The sequence below is a fragment of the Pelodiscus sinensis genome, chromosome 14 (assembly GCF_052426305.1).
Source record: "Pelodiscus sinensis isolate ZL-2025 chromosome 14, ASM5242630v1, whole genome shotgun sequence".
NCBI classification, from domain to species: Eukaryota; Metazoa; Chordata; order Testudines; family Trionychidae; genus Pelodiscus; species Pelodiscus sinensis.
In genome coordinates this window covers 9,502,725-9,523,929 of record NC_143065.1, presented here as the reverse complement: position 1 = coordinate 9,523,929, position 21,205 = coordinate 9,502,725, and the positions used below count along the sequence as shown (strand labels likewise).

The 21,205-nt window shown below is 61.5% G+C and overlaps 2 protein-coding genes across 12 annotated transcripts in view; one reads left to right on the top strand and one right to left on the bottom strand.

Annotated features, from left to right (window-relative positions):
- The first annotated feature begins 601 nt into the window (after nt 1-601).
- Nucleotides 602-9,782, top strand: NR2E3 (nuclear receptor subfamily 2 group E member 3). Its single transcript, XM_075897527.2, has 8 exons — nt 602-729; nt 2,791-2,941; nt 3,723-3,826; nt 4,186-4,449; nt 4,829-5,010; nt 6,261-6,501; nt 7,623-7,728; nt 8,502-9,782. The coding sequence occupies exons 1-8, from the start codon at nt 672-674 to the stop codon at nt 8,632-8,634; spliced, it is 1,239 nt and encodes a 412-aa protein (XP_075753642.2). The 5' UTR covers nt 602-671; the 3' UTR covers nt 8,635-9,782.
- Nucleotides 9,783-12,181: 2,399 nt separating this feature from the next.
- The window catches only part of MYO9A (myosin IXA), a 309,520-nt gene continuing 300,496 nt past the window's right edge, over nt 12,182-21,205 (bottom strand). For all 11 annotated transcript variants that reach the window (XM_075897519.2, XM_075897517.2, XM_089781943.1 and 8 more), the window contains 3 exons: nt 19,525-19,727; nt 17,470-17,612; nt 12,182-17,036 (listed from right to left, as the gene is read on the bottom strand). In XM_075897519.2, the coding sequence (XP_075753634.2) occupies nt 16,561-17,036; nt 17,470-17,612; nt 19,525-19,727 (822 nt within the window). In that variant the 3' untranslated portion in view covers nt 12,182-16,560. The remainder of the gene's footprint in view (nt 17,037-17,469; nt 17,613-19,524; nt 19,728-21,205) is intronic.

The window sequence follows — 21,205 nt, the reverse complement described above, 5'->3', positions numbered from 1 at the left end:
GCGGGCGCTGGGCCTGCTGGCAGCCGGGGCAGGGACTAGAGATCGAATGTCCGGCACAGAGCGGGAGCCCAGGCGCGTCCCTGCCACCCAGCGCGGTGGCTGAACCAGCGAGCCGGAACCGCCCTCCGCGGGGACTGGAGCGCGGGGCTGGGTGACGGGGCCCGTTGGCCCAGCGGGTTTGATGTCACCGGGATCGGGTTACAGAGAGCTGGTTCCATCCCTGCCGGGTCCCGGCACCTTTTTAATTCTTCATCGCGTGGCTGATTGATCCGCCGTCGCCGCGGCACTAAAGATTAAGAGGATGACAAGCAGGCATCTGCTTACACAGCGCTAAGAACTAATCTTCCCGGCTCGGCGCCCGCGGCACATAAACACCCCCGCCACCAGCCCGCAGAGCCAGAGGCTGGACACCCGGCACCCCAGCCAGCCGGTGAAGCGGCTCCGAGGCCAGCGCTGCCCATGTGCTCTCTGCCCGCGCCGCACCACCATTCGGGGGCTGGGAAGCCAGCTCCTCCCCGTGCTCCGGACACCTCGTGCTGACCACTGGGGCAGCCGAACCAGGACTGGGGACTCTGTGGGGACCAAGGGTCCCCCCCAGCTGAGGAGAGGCAGAGGGAGAAGGCCGAGGGCCCTGCACTCATCCATCAGCACCCGGCGCTCCAGCCAAAAGCATGTCCACCTCCCCCGCCGAGTCCCTCGCCAGCGCGGGGCTGGAGGACAGCCAGGCAGGTAAGGGGCGATCCTCAGCCACCGGGCTCTCTCCGGGACCGGCGCTGCCATGGGACGCAGCCACGGCCACGAGGGCGGGCGTGGATTGGCACCTGGGTGCCCAGACGCGGCAGCGACGCGGGGACTGGAACTCGGCAGAGAACCTGCTGAGCTCGCTGGCGGACGGGCGAGCTCTGGGCTTGTTAGCGAGGGCGGGAGGTGAACACGCGTCGGAGCAAGGGGCTGGCTCCTCGCCAAGCAGTGCGAGAGGGCGCTGCCACGTCATGGGGCGAAGGGGCAACTGCCATCCTGCCGCTGAGCCGGGAGGCAGAGGACCAGAGCCAGGCTGCCAGCCGCACGGTGCCTGGCTTGAAAATCGTCAAGTCGGGTCCTTTTTCCGGGTCGTGTTGGAGGAGCCTGTAGGGCTGGCGCGCGCCGGGCGGGTAAAGACGTGCAAGTGGAGCCTGGCACAGAAGCCCCTGCCCCGGGAGCCAGGGCTTGGCGCAAGCCTCCAGACCCAGGGAGCACTCCCCGGAGTTAGCTGCGGAGTCAGGGCCATGGCCCCCGCCGGCGGCCTGCCTCTGGCCCAATGGCTCCCGAGCGGGCGGGCCGCCGGGCTGCGCCCCTGCCCTGCAGCAGTGCGGGGGAGCGTTTGAACGCCGAGCGCCCAGGGCGGTTTGGTTTGCCGGGCCACGGGCAGGAGGGTTACCACGGTTACGCTGCCACGGGCTCGTGACCAAAGGGGTCGCTGCCCAGAGGAATCTGTTCCTCTTCATGGTGCCTCAGGCCCCCCCCTTGTGCCCCCCAGGCTGACTCCCCACAGCGGGGGAGGAGAGACCCCCCCCCTCGTCTCCAATACTCCCGGGGCAGGCTCGTGCAGAACGTGGGCCCTTGGCGGTGCCTCAGTTTCCCCACCCACCCCAGCAGGTTACTCAGTTGCAATGGGCTCTGAACGCAGTGCGCGGACATTGACTGGGGGCAGGTGGGAAAGAGGAGGGGGCAGCACTGAGCCCTGCAGGGTGCCTGGGGTGCTACTCACGGACTCTGACCACCCATGGGAGCAGAACTGGAGGACGCCAGGGGGCACCCCGAGGTGCTGCTCCCCTCCCCCCATCTGTGCTGTCTGCCCCAAGCCTGGCATGCTGGGTGCTGCTTTGGCCCCCAGCCCCTGTACCAGGTGCTCCAGGCTCCACTTGCCACGGGACCAGACCCCGCTACGTGTCCCAGCCGGGGGGTGCGCCGCGGCATCAGACGGGCCCTCACGGCCCCGAGCGGGCTGGCCGGCCACAGCCAGCAGCGAGGCCCTGCCACTCGCCCCAGCAGGCAGGGTGCTAGTGGTTAGAGCAGGGGGCTGGGAGCTAGACTTCCGGGTCCAGGCCCAGGTCGGGGCGGGGAGAGGAGAGGAGCGGAGTGGGGTCTGATGGTTAGAGCAGCATGGCCTGCCGGGGAAATTTCAGTCGTGTGTCCGAGAGCGCTGGGCCTGTGAAGATTTTCACTTTAGGAAGCTGCTGTAGCCCAGTCAAACGTGCGCGGACAAGGCCGCCGCCCAAATCCAGCTCAACAAAGGGAACTCGGGGCCAAACAAATGGCCAGGAACATTTCCGCACATTACCCGCATCCACACACAGCTCGGCAGAGCCCTGCAAGACGCCCCACTATCTAGTGGCAGGGAGTTCCGCCGGCTAACGGCGCACTGCTTAAAGGGCAGCTGCTTTGATGGGTACTAGATCCACCCCCTTCGCCCCGGGCTGCTGCGGGCCCCGTGTTCCTGTGCTGTTAGGCCGTGGGGCTGGTCCTGATCGCTGTTTCTGACAGTGCCAGGGGCTCGCCGAGCCTTTGGCTGCGCTTGGGCCCCCTCCCTTCCGTGCCATCGCGCCGAGGAGGGGACACCCGGAGCCGCGGCTCTAGGGCTCCCTGCCCGGAGGGAGGTTTGCTGCCACAGATGCTCGGTCACACCGGGCTGCCCTCCCCTCACCCCCCGGGTCCCACTAGTGGGGGGCACTGGGCGGGCCCTCCCCGACAGCTGAGCCTTGGGGGGCCAGGGTCACTCCCCAGCCATGACTTCCTGCTCTCGCCCTGCAGGGCTCAGCCCGGCCCCCGGCAAAGCCCTGAGCCCGGTGCTGACGTGCCGGGTGTGCGGGGACAGCAGCAGCGGGAAGCACTACGGCATCTACGCCTGCAATGGCTGCAGCGGCTTCTTCAAGAGGAGCGTGAGGAGGAAGCTCATTTACCGGTGAGGGGGGGCCGGGGGCGGAGAGCCTTGTAGGGCTGGGGTGGGCACTGTGGGGCGGCTGTGGGGCTGGGCACTGCTGGGCTGGGGGGCCCGTTAGCACAGGGGGGCTGTGGGAGTGGGGTGGGGGGGCCCATTGGCACTGGGAAGACTGTTGTACTGGGGAGCTTGGGGGCCCATTAGCACGGGGGGGCTGTGGGAGTGGGGTGGGCACTGGGAACTCTGGGGCTGTTGGACTGGGGGTGGGGGTAGGGGCTGGGGGTCCATTAGCACTGGGGGCTGTGAGAGTGGGGTAGGGCTGGGGGGCCCATTAGCACTCGGACTGGGGTGGGCACTGGGGGGCTGGGCACACTGGGGCTGTTGGACTGGGGGTAGGGGCCGGGGACCCATTAGCACTGGGGGGCTGGGGGAGTGGGGTGGGCACTGGGGGGTGGGCAGTCTGGGGCTGTTGGACTGGGGGTAGGGGCCGGGGGCCCATTAGCACTGGGGGGCTGGGGCAGTGGGGGGGGGGCACTCTGGGGCTGTTGGACGGGGCAGCAGGGGCAGACCGGACACTGTAGGGCTCTTTCACGGGGGGCACCAGAGGCTCAGGGGCTGGGCATTGGGGGCGGGATCCCGGGCAGCTCATGCTGCACTTCCTGGCCATGGGTTTGACCTCAGGGTGGCAGGGCCCAGGCCTGGCTGGTCAGGGAGTCAGGGGGCAGATGCAGCACCCAGGCAGGGCAGGGGAGACTCCCCCTCCCCCAGGCTGACGGGGCGGGGCCTGTGCTCATCCGCCCTGCAGGTGCCAGGCTGGGACGGGCATGTGCCCCGTGGACAAGGCCCACAGGAACCAGTGCCAGGCCTGCCGCCTGAAGAAGTGCCTGCAAGCTGGCATGAACAAAGACGGTGAGGGCAGGGCCGGGGGGCCCACCTGCAGCCCTGCCACTGGGGGAGCCTCGGGGCAGGGGCCTGGGGCTGTCTGGGCAGCACTGAGCACTCACCCTGTGGGGCTGGGCAGAGGGAGCCCAGGGCGACAGCGGCTGCTGGCCACAGCTCAGCCGGGCGACAGGACGAGGGGCCCGGCTGCAGGGGGACAATGGTGCTGGGGTGCCAGGCTCCGGGTGAACGGGCGGGAGGGCGGTGGCCACCTGCCGCTCACAGGAAGGGCGGGGGCAGCGCCCGTCTCACAGCCCGGCTGCCCAGCAGGGAGGCTGGGGGCAGTGCTCGGACCCCCAGCCCCTAGCCCCCCTGCTCTGCCTCCCCAGCGGTGCAGAACGAGCGCCAGCCCCGCAGCACGGCACAGGTGCGACTCGACAGCATCCCGCGGAACAGCGACCTGGCGCCCGCCCACCTGGCCACCACGCGGGAGGCCCCGCCGCCGCCCTGTCCCGCCCCGCCGAGCCTCCGGGGCCCTGCCGCCGCCGGGCCGGGCAGCCTGGGGCTCCGGGTGCCCACGCCGCCCAGCAACCACCGCTTCATGGCCAGCCTGATGACGGCCGAGACCTGTGCCAAGCTGGAGCCGGAGGACGGTGGGTCACTGGGCCCGGGGGGGGAGGCTGCAGCAGGATCTGGGCCCGACCCAGCTGAGTGGGGCGAGCTGCTGCCCAGCACGGGGCACCAGAGGCACCAGCTCCGCGTCTGGGCCGGAGCCTGAGCCCTTCTGCTTGGCTCCCCCACCCTTGGGAGGCCGGGGTGTCCTCCCCCCAGTGCAGCAGGGTGGGGCCTCCTTCCCCCACATGGGGGGGGGTGCGCGCTCGACTGGCTGCTCAGCCCCCCTCCTGGCCCGGGCTCCAGCCTCGATTTCGGGCTGCCTGCAAGTGCCGAGACTCGGACCTGCCCTGGCTCGTCCCTGAAGCACTGGGGCAGGTCCTGTGGCTGCCGGTGACCCTGCCGTTCTCCTCCCGCCAGCCGACGAGAACATCGACGTGACGGGCAGCGAGCCCGAGCGGAGCCCGGGGCAGCCCCAGGCGTCCCCCTACCCCCCCGCCAGCCCGGAGAGCGTCTACGAAACCTCCGCCCGCCTCCTCTTCATGGCCGTGAAGTGGGCCAAGAACCTGCCGGTCTTCTCCAACCTGCCCTTCCGCGACCAGGTGAGGCGGGAGCCCGACCGGACTGACTGGGCTGCGGCCAGCGGCCGTTGGGGGCTCCAGACAGGCCCCTTCCCGAGCCCCGTCCCACCGCCCGCCCCGGGAGCACAGGCCCGAGGGGGAAGTGGCGGCCGCACGGGGGCTAGAATTCGCACCATTAATTCAGTGGGGAGGAGGCCGAAGCGCTGGCAGAACCCAGGCACCATGCGCCTCCCGCCAGGCCGGTTCGTACAGACAGGCCTGCCCCGCAAGCCCCCGGCCGGGCCCTTCGCCGCCCCTTCCTGGGGACAGCGCAGGAGGGCACCAGGGACAGACAAGGGCGCAGCGAGGCTTCCGCGTGAACGCCCCAAGTCCCCCCTTCCGCTGGACCCCCCGCGCCCCTGCCCCCCGCCCTTGCTGGTCGGTGAGGCGGAATCCAACAACCGGCCTCGCGGGGGGAGAAGCCAGTTATGGGGGCAGGGGACGTTCATGGGGCTGGGGACGCTGTTCAGGTCCCATCCCATTGCCTGGAAGCCTGGGCACAAACACCCGAGCGACGGGGCCGAGGCGGAGAGAAGAAACAGCAGGGGAGGGACAGGGACACCCGGTGGGGAAGGAGGCGTCTCCCATCGCAGCCGGGGGTGGGACTCCCCTCGGGCTGCCTCAGGGTCCCACACTGGCCAGGGCGTCTCTGGGGGCAGGATGAGGAAGGGGCGGCCATGTTGGTGCTGCTGCTCTGTGGCCGGTGTGCTCAGCCCGAGGAAGCGACGGGCGGAGCAGCCCAGCCCCTCACTCCGTGGTTGGCCTGGCTGCCGGCAGCCCCATTTGGGCCCTGAAGGTCCAGTCTCACGTTTTTCTTGCTTACCTGGCACAGTCTGAACACATCCCTCGAGCTCGGTCAGGCGGCCTGTCCGTTTGTCCGTCTGTCGCTTTGCTGCGTCCGCTTCCCGTCACCCTTTGCTGCCCCAAGTTAGGGAGACGCCTGATGGAGTTGCCCTCACGGTTCACAGCTGAGCTCTCTCATTGTTAACTTTCTCATGCACCCTACACCTGTGCACCACCTACACCATACCCTACACCGTACACCTACACTACTACACCTGTACCCCCCCACACACCGTACACCTGTACCCCCACACCTGTACCCCACCTACACTGTACACCTGCATCCCTACACCTGCACACTCACATATACATCCTACACCCACCAATACCCACACAGAAACAGATGCTCCATCCCATCGCTCAGACGCTCCTTTCTCTTGGCCCGGCAGGTGATTTTGCTGGAGGAAGCCTGGAGCGAGCTGTTCCTCCTCTGTGCCATCCAGTGGTCCATGCCTCTGGAGAGCTGCCCGCTGCTCTCCGTGCCTGAGCTCTCCCCGCACACCCACGGGAAGCTGGTGTCTGCCAGTGGGGACGTCCGCATCCTGCAGGAAACCATCGCCCGCTTCAAGGCCCTGACCATCGACCCCGCGGAGTTCGCCTGTATGAAGGCCATCGTGCTCTTCAAACCAGGTGAGCCCGGCTGGAGGGGCAGGGCCTCATCCACACATCTCTGCCAACGCCCCTCAGTCCCACCCTGCCCTATCCTCCCTCCCGCCCCCCCGGCGCTTGCCCGTGCCCCCTAGCCCATGCTGCGTGTCGGGGGAGAGAAAATGCCACCAGCCATCTCCCTGGACAGAGCGCGGCTCCCGTCCTCGCTGCCAGGGGCTGGCAGAGCCGGGACCCTCCCGCTGCCCCCTGCTGTGACTGGCGGTGATCGGGGCGTAACCCTTTTGCCCTGCACTGCAGCACTGCCCTGGGCTTCCTGCCGTTCAGGGCTGGCCCACAACATTTCGGCACCTGAGGCGGGGAGCTCAAAGGATGCCCCCCCCTGCCGTTTTTCTGCCTCCTGCCTGTGATGTCTCTTGTGCCCTCTTTCCTCCAGCACAGCGCTCCCCCATCGCTGTGCATCTAGCGCAGAGAGAATGCACATGCACCAGCAGCAGACACAATTTTCTACACTCTAGTGGCGCCTCTCCCCGCCCCCAGTCTGGCACCTGAGGCGTCTGCCTCAGTTTGCCTCGTGGTAAGGCTGTTCAGAGCGGGCGGCTGGTCCGAGCCGTTCCCCAGAAACCCATCAGTTTGGCATCTGGCTTCCGACAACCCGCAGAGCCCCCCCGGCTTTGGCACCGTCAGCCGCTCCCAAGCCCCGGCCGGCCCCGTGGACGCTCGGCTCCTCGTGCCACGGGAACGATGTGCCCAGCAGGGATGCCGTCAGCAGCCTTTCCAGCTGCACCTCCCCAGGGGAGAGCCTGAGACTGCTGAAAACAAGCCAGGCCCCGCCGCTGGGCAGCGCTCACCTGTCGCTGCTCACCCAGGCCAGGGGGCAGCGTGGCCGAGCCCCCCCGTGTGAAGCTGTGCCCCTGGGGAGCAGCCAGCAGGCTGGGGAGATGGGGGGACCTGTCCTAGGGAAAAGGGGCTGGAGTGCAGGCCCCGCAAAGCATCTCAAAAGCACATCTCAAGGAGCAGTGCCCCCCCCCCCCCCGCGGCTGCTGGCCCACGCGTCATACGGGGTGCGATTGCCCCAGCCTGCCCGCTGTGGCCGGGAGCCTGTCTGGGCGCGGCCCCACGGAACAGCCCTCATCTCCCTACAGAGACGCGAGGCCTGAAGGATCCGGAGCAGGTGGAGAACTTGCAGGATCAGTCGCAGGTGATGCTGGACCAGCACAACCGGACGCACTACCCCAGCCAGCCTGTCAGGTACCCGGCCTCCCGCCACGGATGGGCCCTGGGTGACGCAGCCTCCTTCCCTGCTGGCTCCCTGCCCGCTTGCCTGGCTCATGCGCCTTCCCGCCCCTCCGAGCTGTCCAGCAACTGCCCCCTTGGACACGCCCTTTAGAAATCGCTTGTCCCCTCACCTCCAGGATGCCAAAGGCCTTGGCGGGCGTCTGGTCCTTGTGGCGCTGGGAGAGCGGCGCTGTGCCCTGGCTCCGGGAGCAGCCCTTCCGCAGGGCCAGACGCTAGAGCCCTGGGGTGTGCGCAGCCTGGGTGGGCTGGGAGAGCGGCACCTCGGCTTTGTGGGGATTCCTGCTCGTCCGGTCCAGGGATCCCGGGCTCTGGACCTGCCTCCATCTCATCCTCCCGTGCCCCCCTCCGCCCTCTTCACGGGGCTGCTCCTTCTCCTGGGCTCTTCCCACCGCCCCAGGCTATTTACACCCCCAACGAGCAGGAGGGGGGAAGATAAACGTCTGGCGACTTCTCTGAGCCAATTGGCCTCTTCCACCAACCCCCTCCGGCTCCTCCCCACCATGGGCGCTGTCCTAGCGCCACGGTGAGCCGACAAGCAGGGATTTGAGCGTCCTGCTGCCCAGACGGCCCCTCGCTTGGGCTCTTCCCCAACTCACCTCTGTACCTGGCCCCGGCATTACACAGATGGCAGCACCATGCTGCGGGCCGAGCCCCGGGAAACGTGCCATCCCGGCTCCGCTCACAGCTCGCCCAGCCCACACTGACACCCCGCTGCTTTCCTCCAGGTTCGGGAAACTGCTCCTGCTCCTCCCCTCCCTGAGGTTTATCTCCTCCGACCGCATCGAGCTCCTCTTCTTCCGCAGAACCATCGGGAACACGCCCATGGAGAAGCTGCTCTGCGACATGTTCAAAAACTGACTGGCCTCCTGGTGAGCAGGGTCCTGGGTTTCCTGGACCAGCAGGAACGCTTAGTACCAGCCTCTGGTTTGCACCGCACAGAGCCCAAGAGCCGGTGAAAGGCGCGTGGGGACCCCGTCAGTGCAGAGTGCGCCATGCCGGTCAACTAAGCATCTTCCAGTCCTGGCCTAGCACGGCCCGGCATTAACCTCTGTTCCCAAGCAACTGGCAACGACTTCCCATCAACCTCCCGTCATGCCAGCCGCTCACACAGCAGATGCTCGGACCCAGAATGGATCCAAATGTATCAGCTTATGTCACCTCCACAAGAATCCCGCGGTACCTCCCCGGGCGAAACTCACCTTGCACGTGTGAAGAATACGAGCTGCCGATGGCCCCTGTGCTCACGCCAGCCAGCGGGGGAGGCAGGTGCAAAGCGAGACATGAAGGCCAGCAAAATTGGTGAAAAAAATGCACGACTGAAAGGTCCAGGCTCTGAACCCATGTCACGTGCGGGGAGTGCAGTCGAGCTTGCTGGGAGAGGGGGAAGGTTTGGTTCTAGAAATCACCAGACGTGCCCTGCCACGGTCCCGATGGCGGCCTAGGAGAGCCAAGGAGAAGGCGACTGTCTATTGGAAGGGGAAGACGTGAACTGGCCTTGGGTGCTCACTAGATCACCCGCAGAGCAGCCTTGGGGCAAGGCGTTTTGTAGAGGACTTTGCCCCTGGGGGTTTCCCACCACGTGCCAGGCTCAGAGGTGACCCAGACACCGACTTTAAGGCAGGCGGAGGCGCTTAACACGGGGGCGCGGTCCGATGTCTCGAAACAATGGAGCATGACCGCAGGAGCCATCTAGGGAGGAGCACCCGGTGAGGGCAGAGCGCGGAGTGCTGCCTTGGACCTGCGTGTCGCAGCTGTTTGCAGGGAAGTGGAAACCTCCCTTGACTGGCCGTTGGGTTTGAAACCCACCTTGCAGCTGCGATGGCCCCTGGCGAAGTCAAAGCCCGGGGAGGGGCGTCCACCCGCAAAGCCGGGTGCAGTCAAGGAGGAAGGCTGTCGGGTGGGGGGAGGGTGTGTTTCGGCAGCAGCAGGCCATCTGAGCAGGGCTGTCCTGACAGTCACGTAGAAGCCGGGTTCCGCAGTGCTGCACAGGAGAGCCGTGGGAGCGCCCTCGCGTGGCCAGGACAACGGCGACGGGATCGGTGGCCACAGCAAGGCGGCTCGATAGGAGTGGCTATAAACTCCTCCCTTTGGACACCAGGCCGACACCCTCTGTCCTAAGCAGGTGCTTGGCTGGCAGCGCTCAGGCTGGAATCGCTGCCCAGCCGGGAGATGTGGGGGCCAGGACAATATTTTTTTGCCTACTCCAGCTCCTTTGTATTTGTACCAGGACACATCCAGCCAGGGCCTCTCGCCCGGCAGCTGCTGCCCAGCGTGGGGTCACTAATAAAGTGCTCTTGGGAACCGTTTCGTTTAGTCGGGGCCTCCTGTCTGCTAGGCGGAGGAGCTGCCAGTCCAGCCCTGGATAACACCCTCCCGCTCGCAGGCCGGCTGCATCGCTGCCTCTTGCCAAGCACAGCGCCGGGTAAGGCTCCGTTAGCCTCTCTGCTGTGCTCAGCCCGGGGCGGTGCCCGAAGTTACGACCATAATGGCAGCCGATAACTTGCTCTTATGCCCTTCAGAATGTGTCTCTGAAAAACTGCCAATTGTCCTCCCTCGTGGACTTGCTTCCCCTGGGATCTTGCCTATCAGCTCCCTGAGTTTGCGAAAGGCGGCCTTTCTGAAATCCACTGCCTCTGCTTTGCGGCTCTCCTGCCTACCATTCCTCAGAATCACGACCTCGATGGTTTCATGGCCACTTCCACCCATGCTGCCTTTCAACTTCCCAACCAGCTCCTCCCTGTTTGTTACAATCCAATCTAGAGCAGCCTCTTCCCAGTAGCTTCCTCCACTGTCTGAAGTTTTAAAAAAAAAAAAAGTCTCCACCACATTCCAAGAGCTTGTTGGACAATCTGCGCCCAGCTGTGTTATCTTCCCAACATGCCTGAGCAGGTCAAGTCCCTCGTCACCACCAAGTCCCGTGCGTTGGATGATTTTGTTAGGGGGTTTAAAAAAGCCTCATCCACCTTCTGCCTGGGTAGGTGTCTGGAACGGGCCTGTCCCAGGATATCACCCCTGGTTGGTACCTGATCCTAACTGGCGACTTTCAGCAAGTCTGTCTGCTATGTCCATCTTACCCTCAGTCCAAGTGGACACATTTTGCTGAACAAGGCAACCCCACCTCCTCCCTTTCTCCCTAGCCGGCCTTCCCTTCTACACCAACATCCCAGTCATGCCCATCCTCCTGCCAAGTCCCTGTGATGCCAATTACCTCACCGTTTACTTCCAACATTACGAGATCTTTCTTCTTCCCCCAGCTTCTGCACGAAGCACACAGATCTCTCCGATGCGGATTTAATTTCCCTCCCCAGTTTGGTCTCATCTCTCCCTTATCCCTGCTACAACAGCCCATGCTTCCTCCCCTCTGCCCTCAAATTCTGAGCCTTCACCCAAGTCTTCATGTTTTTCACTTAACCGTGGGCTTTGGTCAGCTGTCCCGCTCCAACCTCGTTCACAGCCTGGCTCGCTCGGTTAGCCAATTTGTGCCCAACGTGCTCCCACCCTGCCCGGAGAGGAGCAGCCCAGCCCTGCTTAGCAGCCCTTCCTGGAACAGCATCCCATGGCCCAGAAAGCCAAAACCCTCCTGCCGACACCATTTTTGCAACCAGGCCTGCACCCCCAGGATGCACCCGTCTCTGCCTGGCCCTGACCCTTAACCGGAAGGGACAAAGAGGCCACCCATGCTCCAGAGTCCTTCACCCTCACCCCAAAGTCACTGACTTGCCGAGGTGAAACCTCGCAGCATTAGTGCCCACGCGGATGAGTCGCATGGGGCGGGACTCGGGGCTGGACTATCCTCGACAATCCATCCACATGGTCTCGGATACGGCCCCCACCAGGCAGCATCCCAGGATGCCACGTCAGGTCAGGGCGACACGAGAGTCTCCCCCCATCCTCCCAGCCTTGGGGGTCTGGACTTCGGACAACTTGGTCCAGTGCCGGTGACTGTTACATAAGCCCTGGGACTATTTCAACCACCGCCCTGAAGGCAGGCGAGCCTGGAAACCCGGAAGAATGGGGTTTCCTCCCCTCTCCCCCCCGGGATCAGGTGTCCCAGCCCCGAGACGCCCTTTCAGACAGGGAGCGCGAACGGCCCGTTCTGACAGCGGCATCTCCCGGGCCCCCACTGGAATCGACGGCAGCCACCCGCGTTTTCAGTCTGCATGGAAACTCGGGTCTCAGCAGCTCAGACGCGTCTCAGGGCTGTCTTGCGGAATGGCTGCTGAATGCGTCTGGACCACATCAGATCGAGGACTGTTCTGGAGAAGCAAGCAGGCTGGACCCACCCTGCTTCTGCTCCTCCGTCGAGTCTTAACCGTCTTACCCAGGCGCTGGGGTTGGCCGCCCCCTGACCCCGCCAACACGGAAAAGCCACGAGTCCGAGTCACACAAACCACGTCAGCCGCTCTCGTTGTTTGCTCTTTAATAAGCTGGGGGCTATTTGTTCATAAAGGTGTGTTTGTACAGCCACACAGTCTATATGTAAGAAATATTACACAAATTGCACTTTATACAGATGACGGCCTTGTTCCAGAAGGAAAAAACAACATTAATTTAAAAAAAATGAAAGAAAACCTACTGACATGAAATTACCAAGTGCCAGCTGACTGCTCAGTGGCACGCAAGCCGGCTCTATGGGCAAGAGAATTCATTCTCTTGTATGTGTCTGTCTGTCTCCCCTAAACAGGTAAAACGTATCGTGCGTATGACACAGGATAATATATCCTTTTACAATACAGACTTTGCTTTGTAAATTTACACTCCGCATACTTATAAATTACTTTAAAATTTTCCATTACAAATAATAATAATAATAATATGCAGCCCCCCTCCTTTCCAGTGGTAAGTACATTCACTTGGTACAAGGCGTGTATCATCTCTCGGAAGCTACCGCTTCCCTCCTGCGGGACAGGACCGGTGGGGAAGCCGCAGGTGGAAACGCGGACGGGGAACGAAACAAAGGATTGCTCTAGTCTGCACCTGGGATCAGAATAAGAATGAAATGGCCACACGTAGTCTGGACCCACTAAAACCATTTCACTGCCCCCCCCTCCCCCCAAGACAAGCGGAAAGGGAAGTTGGGGGGGGGTCTGGCGGCAATGGACGCGCTGGGGTCGGAAGAAAGGAAAACGAGGGCAAACCCGGCGTGTAGCTGAAGAGTCAGAAGCTCCGAGCAGGGGGGAAGGGGACATGCCGAGAGCCACGATACCCCTCTGATTTCCAAGGGGAATTTGCGTGCTGTTTGGTGCTTACCAGCTTAACTGCAGGTGCGTCTGGAACACCCGTGCACCTACGGCCCGGGGGAAGGGAGAGACAGTTCCTCTCTTCAGCTAACCAGAGTAGACAAATCCACCCTGGGCCCCCGCATGCTTTTCCAGTACTGTCTGTCTGCTTCTGCGGGTGTGCCGCAGGGTTCCCAACCTGCCCTGCTTGGCTGGTGATATTAAATCTGCAGGGGCAGCAACCCGGAACCCGTTACCCTCCCCCAACCTGCTGCTTCTGCTGATGCTCAGTATGGCAGGAACCAGCAAGGCAACGGGTGGAAAACCCTTCAGGAGAAGGAACGGGAATAGCCCCAGCAGGGAAGTAAGCCCTTGTCCTGCGGCTACGGTTCCATCCATCAGACTAGGGGTTTTTCTCACTCTGATGATCCCCAAAGTAGCCGTGTCCCAGTGGCTCCTTCCCTGTGCTCCCATCAGCTGGGCAGACCCCGGACCAGCTGCTCAGCTGGAAGGTGCCGGCAGCGTTCACACACCCCGTTCTCCGGGGAGGTTCACAGCGAGTGGCAGAGAGAACACAGCTGGGTTAGGAGCTCACGGAGGCGAGTCTGCGGGGCTGGCAGTTCAGAACTTGTGCTTGGAATTTTCAACACAGCAAATTTCAGAGGGAAATCATGGGAAGACCCATAGGCACCGGCTAAGACAACACTTTTTACAGAGCGACTTTTCCGAGCATCCCTGGACTGGGCAGTGCAGTCGTGGTTTCATTCCACAGAGGCGATGTGACAATGGCATGTCCTTCCCTCAACTGATCTGCTCCCGCGAGCATCCTGGTTCCTCTGACTCTACTGGCCAAGTTTAGTTTTACTCCTTTACGCTAGGAGCTGTACAGAGCCAACCACCCCTAAGATGAAATCCCTCCTGGCTCATGCACCACCAGTGTGGTTAACCACGGTTCCAGCTGCCAGATCTGTACTCAGCTGGCCTGTAGCCACGTTTAAAACTGCCCCACTTTGCTACACTGTGCGGCATCAGTGCACGTACAGCACATCCTAGCCACTTCCTATGCGTTGTGTGCGTGTAATCTTATCAAGGGCTTCTGAAGGGCGTGGTGCCCTGCTGAATTCCCTTAGTTACTTTCCACCTTCATAACCACCGCCCACCTTGTTGGGGTTCTTGGGGTTCTCAGAAGTCTAGTAACTTAGCATCAGCAGAACTCAAGAGCGCGATGGGATGAAACCCACAGAGGCTAAAGCGGGAACCAAAAGTCTCTGGCTTGGCGCCACATCACCCCTCTTAGGAAAGCGGCCTACATTATATTTTTCACTGCAAAAAGAGGAAAGGAAGCATCTCGGGAAAGAAGCACAGCCGAGGGGTGAGCCCGAGTCTCGCGTCCCAGCCAACGAAGTCTGCAGGAAGGAATCGTGAAACCTCTTACGACAGGCAACCTCCCGCAGCCTGTCTCACCCCAGAGCCCCAAACCATGTGTGCATTGGCCACAACAGCTGCAAGATCGGGAAGGGCCTTTCTGAACGGACGCGGGCCTTGGTGAGGTCAGGCGCAGAGGTGGGTCCGTCCGGGAAGGGAGGCTGGGGCGGGGGTCCTGGGAGCTGCACGCAGGATGCTTCACATTCCTCATTATGGAGGTAAAATCCTAAAACCATTGCCCAACTCACTCTGAAATGCCAGGATCTTCCCGTGACTCTGGGGAGAGACCGACAGGTCGGGGCCACGAACCGGCCTGCCGCGCTGACACTGCTGCTCTAGATTTTTGATTAGGAGGATCAAGATGAGAACCACATTTAGCTTCAGAACACGACCCAGGACAGACTAGCAGGTCAACTGGCCGGTCCAGTCCAGCATTTATTCTGCCATTTATTCTAACTGCCCCTTCTGATCAACAGCTCCTCTGAGCAGCCGATCCCTGGTGGCTTCGGGAAACAGACAGGCCTCGGGAAGCGTTTCCCGGAGTGATGCTCTAGGTCTGCTGCTCTGTGGCCATGGATGCAGACTGACATGGAGGGCCAGCCCCTTGATGTTCCAAGTCACCACGTGGCTTACTGCCCCTGCGCTTGCTAATTACACGACTCATTTCCAACACTGCTTTAAAAACCCTGACAGCTGCATCCGCACTGGCGGCAAGTCGCATGGGAAGGACAGAGCGACTCCGCGCCGCTCGCCCCAAAGAGATTGAGCAAGAGCTTTGAAGCTGACAGTCGTCACACGCTTGCTGTCACAAAGGCGCCATAGTTACAGGGCCCGGTGCACACGCATCAGCCTCTCTCGCACATTCTAAGCTCACACATATTCACTGGGCTGCTGCACGGTGGGGAAAAACGGTGCCACGTCTTTCCTTGCAATACTCTTAGGGGCTAATTCTACCTCGTCTCACTTCTCCCTTTTCCCCCGGCAAAAACGTTCCAGCTGGGGGAGGGGAATAAAAACCATTAACATGTACGGATAGTAACCAGAGCATTAACAGAGTCATCCTCGATTCTTTGTTCTTTTTGCTTTTAATACTGACGATGTGAGAAAAGGGAAGAAAATTGGGTAGGTCACATTTTAAAAACAGATTGGGAAGGTTTCCTTAACACTTTTCCGGGCATTTGCCTTTGCTGTGCCTGTGTGGCCTGCCTGAGTTTTGTGGCTTGGCGGAGAGGTTCCGGCACTTCCCTTGGTCAGTGTGTGCACCTAGGCAGCACTGCAAGGAAGCAAGTGGCTGGACAAGGGTGAGGGTTACATTTCAACAGGTTCCTTTGCTTTCTAGGAACCCTGCTTTGTGCCTCGATCGGGGGCTTCTTTATGGCTATGGAAAATTCGGCACAAGTATTTGGCTTGAACTAACCAGGAGTCCCACTGGCATTCGTTTTCCTGACATCTCAACAACAAAAATAAAATCCCTCTCTCCTTTGCGGGTTTACGTGGCGTGTGGGGGGGTGAGGCATGCTCCGATTGCTTGAATGGAAATGATAGCTTTTTATTATCACCTGACAACAACACGGAGTGCATTAGAAACAGCTGAGGACAAAGGGCTCCGTCTATTCTGCCGGGGTGCCTTGTAAGGTGCCGGCGCTTCCTCCAGCACCAACACCCACACCCCAAGTCTGCAGCTTTCACCAGCAAGGGCGAGCCAGGATGGAACAACTCCCCAACTCTAAGATCCCGTTGGCGTTACCTGGCGGCTTGGTTCTCCCTCTCCCCATTTCCTCTGCTCAGACCAAAGCCAGGGGCTGATGGGACCTAAACAGGGCGCACCAGCAACTCTTCCCCCAACGGATCTTCTCTTCTGAGTCCCCGGTCTAAGAAACCTGGCAGGGCTGGCGTGCCAAAGGGTTAAAAACAGCTAAGGCCACTGCTGAAACGGTCCCCAACAGGCTTGCGTCCGGGGGGCCCTGCTCCCTTCCGCGCTGGCAATGCAAGGCCGGGAGCCCGAGCAGTTAGTGACTAAACGCTTTGCGTGGCAGCGGGTAGCAACTCTACAATGGTGGTGGCGGCGGCGATGGGGAACGAGACCGAAGGTGAGATGCTCTCGCTTCTCTGCAGCCACGAGGAGAGTTCAGGCCCCCGGTCACACCATGAACTCATTGTTCCCAAACAGCACCAGCTGCTGGGCGCTGCCGCAGTCGGCATCCGGGTTCCTTTTCCGGCCTGCCCCAGCTGCCCCCTCCGGCAGCTCTTTGGTTTTCTGGGGAGAGTTTTTCACATTCTTCAGTTTCTGTTTGCCCTTCTCAGGGCTGAAGGTCCCTCTGCTGGTGAACTGGAGCCTGTCATCCAGCCCCCGCATCGGCCCTGGCAACCCCTCCAGTCCCAGCCTCGTCTCGCTCGAGTCGCCCGGAGCCGCTGCTCGGTAGAAGGGCGACTTGGAGTACATTTGGAATCGCTTCCTGGGCACGTGAGGTAAGCAGGATGAGGAGGACGAGGACGGAGAAGAGACCGAGGAGTCCACGGAATCCACAGAGTCCTGCTGCCGCCTCAGGTGCCTTCGCAGCCTGCTGGTGGGTTCGGCCTTGGCGGGCCTCAGCGAATTAAGTGCTAAACTTCTCTCTGGCCGGGAGAGAGGGAGGAGAATGAGACCGGACAGACCCAGCTGTGCGCACAGGAAAGCGTTTCCATGCAGCCTGGGCAGGTCGGGGGCGCGGTGGGGGGGCAATTACATTGCAAGGGGAAGTGACCCGCTCTGTGCCCACAGGTTACCGCCTGAAAGGGTTACCCACAATGCATCTGGGCAGACCGACCCACTGAGGTCCATACACGAGGCAGTAGCAAAGGGAGGTCTGCAACCTGCCTGCAGGCCTGGGCTCTCGTCAGCAGAGGGCGCTGCCCCTGCAAGGGAATCCCTCCTCCCAAGCACTGGGATTGGCCAGCTCACAATTCTATGCTGCGGGACTGGCGGCGTCGCACCCAACGGGAAGGGAGGGGGAGTCTAAGAGCCGGCCCAGGCTGGTCAGAACGCCTGGCGGCAGCGGCCGCTACTTACCCGATCGATCCGAGACGGCCCCTTCCGAGTCAAAGTTCAAATTTTCGGAGCTGTCCGCGGTGCCAATAGAGGCTTCCGACTCGAGGGTTTCGTCGTCCGAGGCCCGGGGCTCCAGCGCCAGCATTTCAAAAGTCAGCTCCTCCCTGCAAAAGGCAGCCCTAGCTGTGACCCAGGAGCAAGGCAGGGAGAAGCCAGCCAGTGCTGCGCCCGCAGGGTCGGGAACAGACCGCCAACCCCCAGTGCCAGGCCAAACACCGGCCCGGGGGCGTCGCACTGAGGCCCGGGAGGAGAGCGCACATTTCGGAGCTGGAGCCCACATGGGACTCAGCCACCAGCGGCCTGGGAGACTTCTGCAAGAGGAACCATCAGCAAGAACCTCCCAGCCAGTCCCAGTCTGCCAAGGGCCCGTCCCCTGAGCAGAGCTTGGACAGCCCTCCCCACTACCTGGGCCCGCCCCAGGGCTGAGGGAGACAGAAAGGCAGCAGAGTTCACGGGGGGCATGCCACGCTCCCCAGGCCGGGACGGAGCACATGCCCACAGGCTGACTTGGGGGTGACCACGTGTCACATTACTGGATTTTAATGGGATCAGAGAGGTCATTGCTGCACCCAAGGGGGGGGGGTGTTTGCCCCAAAGTATGTACAAAGGGGTCATGTGACATGTCAAATAAAAGCTTGTGTTTTACTGATTCTGTATGTGCTATTCATGTACCTGTGCAATATCAGTATGTGGAGTAATCAATATGGACTCTGCACTTATGCTGGACAGAGCAACGGGCAAAGAATGCTCAGCCAGTGTCTGTGCTCATTAGCACGGCTCCCAGGACAATGGCTCTCTCGGTGCCAATACACACCTGAGGAATGCGCCTGGAAATCGGGATACCTGCAAACCACCCAGTGTCTGATGACCGCAGACACAGGGATAGGTCACTGGGCCATGCGACCTGCTCCAGCTTGGAAGATACCAGGGATGGATCTAAAATGCCATGAGGCAGACTCCATCTGGTCTGCAATTCTGCTCCTGATGCAGCCTTGTGAGGGACAGCGAGCCGGGAAGGATTGCTGACCCATCCTGACGTAGTATGTGCACCAGAGACTTTTAAGCCAGAAGTTTGCTGAGAGCTTGCATCCAGAACTGGGTGATTTCGGTGCATGTAATGTATTCTCCCCAACAATCTCACTCTCCTGCTTTTCTATCTTTTATTAATAAACCTTTAGATGGTAGATTCTAAAGGATTGGCTCAGCGTGGTCTTGTGGGTACGATCCAAAGTGTAAATTGACTGGGAACGGTGGCTGGTTCTTTGGGACCGGAAAGACCCGTTCGGGGTAGGTGAGATTGGGTCCTATACCCCCTCACCTGTGTTAGGCTGACTGCGGCACGGGGAGAGCTGGGGTGTCTAAGGGGTTTTGCTTGGTGTGACTGGTGTGTGGCCTGTTTGGGAAGGTCTCCGGTCAGGGGCTGTAGGGAGCCCCGAGTTTGAGCAATTCGCCTGAGCAGACGCTCTCAGCTGTGCCCAGACCCGGTCCGGCCCGTCACACCAAGGCAAGGTCCGCATCAGAGGAGATCAATCTCCATCTCCTGGCCGGCCGCGGAGGTGCTTGGCCCAGCATGGCTGCCTAAGAACCAGGAGCCATGGTGCATCTAGCCAGGTTAGCAAGGGGCGGCGGGAAGGCTGAACATCTTCCACAGCTGATGCCTACATGCATGCCCCCGAGTGCTGCTTCCTGTCAACAAGCACTTTGCCCAGCCCAGCTAGGCCGAGGCGCAGCCTCTCCAGGAGACGGAGCGGAGTCTCAGCAGCAGATGGATGTTGCTGCAGCTTAGAACATTTCATCATCTGCTCCCCCGGCAGGCCGGGAGGCCGGTCAGAGCCCTGACGGAAGGGCGTCTCGGGGCTCTTGGGGGGAAACGAGAGTTTGCCTTGCGCGAGCTCCTCCAGAGGAGGAAGTGGGGCCCTGCGTGCATTCAACTGTGACTTGCAGAGGGTCTGAACGTGAGACTCCAGCGTCCCTGCAGCATGGTGCCCTTCCACCCCTGGGATCCCCGGGACTCACTTTTCCTTCTGCAAGCTCTCGATCTGCTCCGTCAGCACCCTCTCCTCTTGCTGCATGGCCGCCTGCTGCTGATCAGAGACGTCCACATCCATGGCCTCCTCGCTACTCACCGTCTCCTCCGAGACATCAGACACAGAGGGCAAACGCCCCGAGGCAGGAGACGTGGGGCTGGGGAAGGTTCCTCTCCTCAGCCGCCCTTTGCCCTGCAGGTAAAAACCCAGATCAACCAACCTGGGCCAGCGCGGCCCAACCCTGCAGGCAGCTCCTGGCCAGTCGGGCTGAGCGTGCTTTTCTCCCCCCATCCCAAGAGTGGGAGGAGCTAATGTCAGCAGCCAGTGCGCAGCACACAGCCTGCATGGTGCATGAGCTCCCAGCAGGCTCGGAGACAGACGCAGCCGAGACGACAGATGAAAATGGTCAATGTTCCTTTCTAGCGGCATGCACGTCAGGGTTTCACACGCAATTCGAGCCACGGCTGACTGCTTTTCGGCGAGCCCGGCGGGACGCCTGCCCTCCGCCCCTGCACCACGCTGGCCCAGCGCAAGGACGTGCTGCACATTACACACAAGCCGTCGGCATGCACAGCACTAACTGGCCTCGCCCTGCAATCAGCCCGAGCCAGGGAACACTCTCCACTGGAACACGCAGCTCCGCAGGCCGGGGCGTTGCTCTCCGTACACGACACACACTAGGGAGCTCAAAAGGTGGCGGGCGGAGAGACAGCTACAAAGCGACGGCTGCACTTTTAGCCCCACACGTCGGTGGCAACAAGAGATCCGGTGCTAAAGCAGGCCGGGGGCCAGTTAAAGCACACGCTAGCTCCTTAGATCAGGGACAAGGAAGGAGGCGGCAGAGGTGCCACTGTATGAAGCAAGGGCGGGGGAAGGTGATGTGCGGTGAAGCCGTTCAAGAGGAAACCTCGGAGCATCCTCCAGCGCGATGAGGCGCTACCAGACAGCTGATGGAGCACTGGGCAGCTGCAGCAGACCGGGCCACTTGCCTGATGGGATGCAAGTGGAGCCCAAAGTCCAGAGTCCCCATTTCAAACTGTAAGAGTTTGAGAACTACCAGGGACCTACAGAGGAGGCTCCTCCTTTGCTGTTTGGTTTGGGAGGAATTTTCCGAAGTCGGTAAGAGACGGTAGCGCACAAGCCCTATGGATTTGCAATGAGAGCTGGGATCCTAAATCAATGTCGTGTCTTCGGGAAACTCCACCTAGTGAGGAAAGTCGGGACGGTCTGATCTTCACAGACTCACCCAGCGCTCTCACTACACCTGATCAGCAGCCCCCCACGGTCCATTTTAGAACAGTAACTAAAATGTTCTGGTAACTTGCAGGGCATCATAAACATTACTATGGCACGGAGGGTCTCTCCCATTCAGGTGGGAATTACTGTGCCAAACTTCACGCCCCATATACTGCAGGTGCTGCCGTTCTGCCAGCACGACTCATGGGAGCTAGGGATTGCTTTCCCTGGCAGGATGGGAATGCCAACCCAGGGAAAAGGAAGTCAAAGAAAAGAGTAACAAAGATCTTGTATGTGGAACTGGGCTCTAGTTTGTATTTTACCTTTCCTAGCACCAGACGGCCCAGTTTGCCTCATGAGGACAGAGAAACAACAACAGGTTTCTTTGGACATGAGAGAATGAAGGGATTCAATCTTCTTCAACCTCCTGTATG

What these genes read in the sequence shown, in the direction of transcription:
- NR2E3 (XM_075897527.2), top strand. Translation starts at nt 672, where the DNA reads ATGTCCACCTCCCCCGCCGAGTCCCTCGCCAGCGCGGGGCTGGAGGAC. An exon ending in CAAGCTGGAGCCGGAGGACG is followed by an intron (nt 4,450 to 4,828) that starts GTGGGTCACTGG and finishes TCCTCCCGCCAG; the next exon opens with CCGACGAGAACATCGACGTG. An exon ending in TACCCCAGCCAGCCTGTCAG is followed by an intron (nt 7,729 to 8,501) that starts GTACCCGGCCTC and finishes GCTTTCCTCCAG; the next exon opens with GTTCGGGAAACTGCTCCTGC.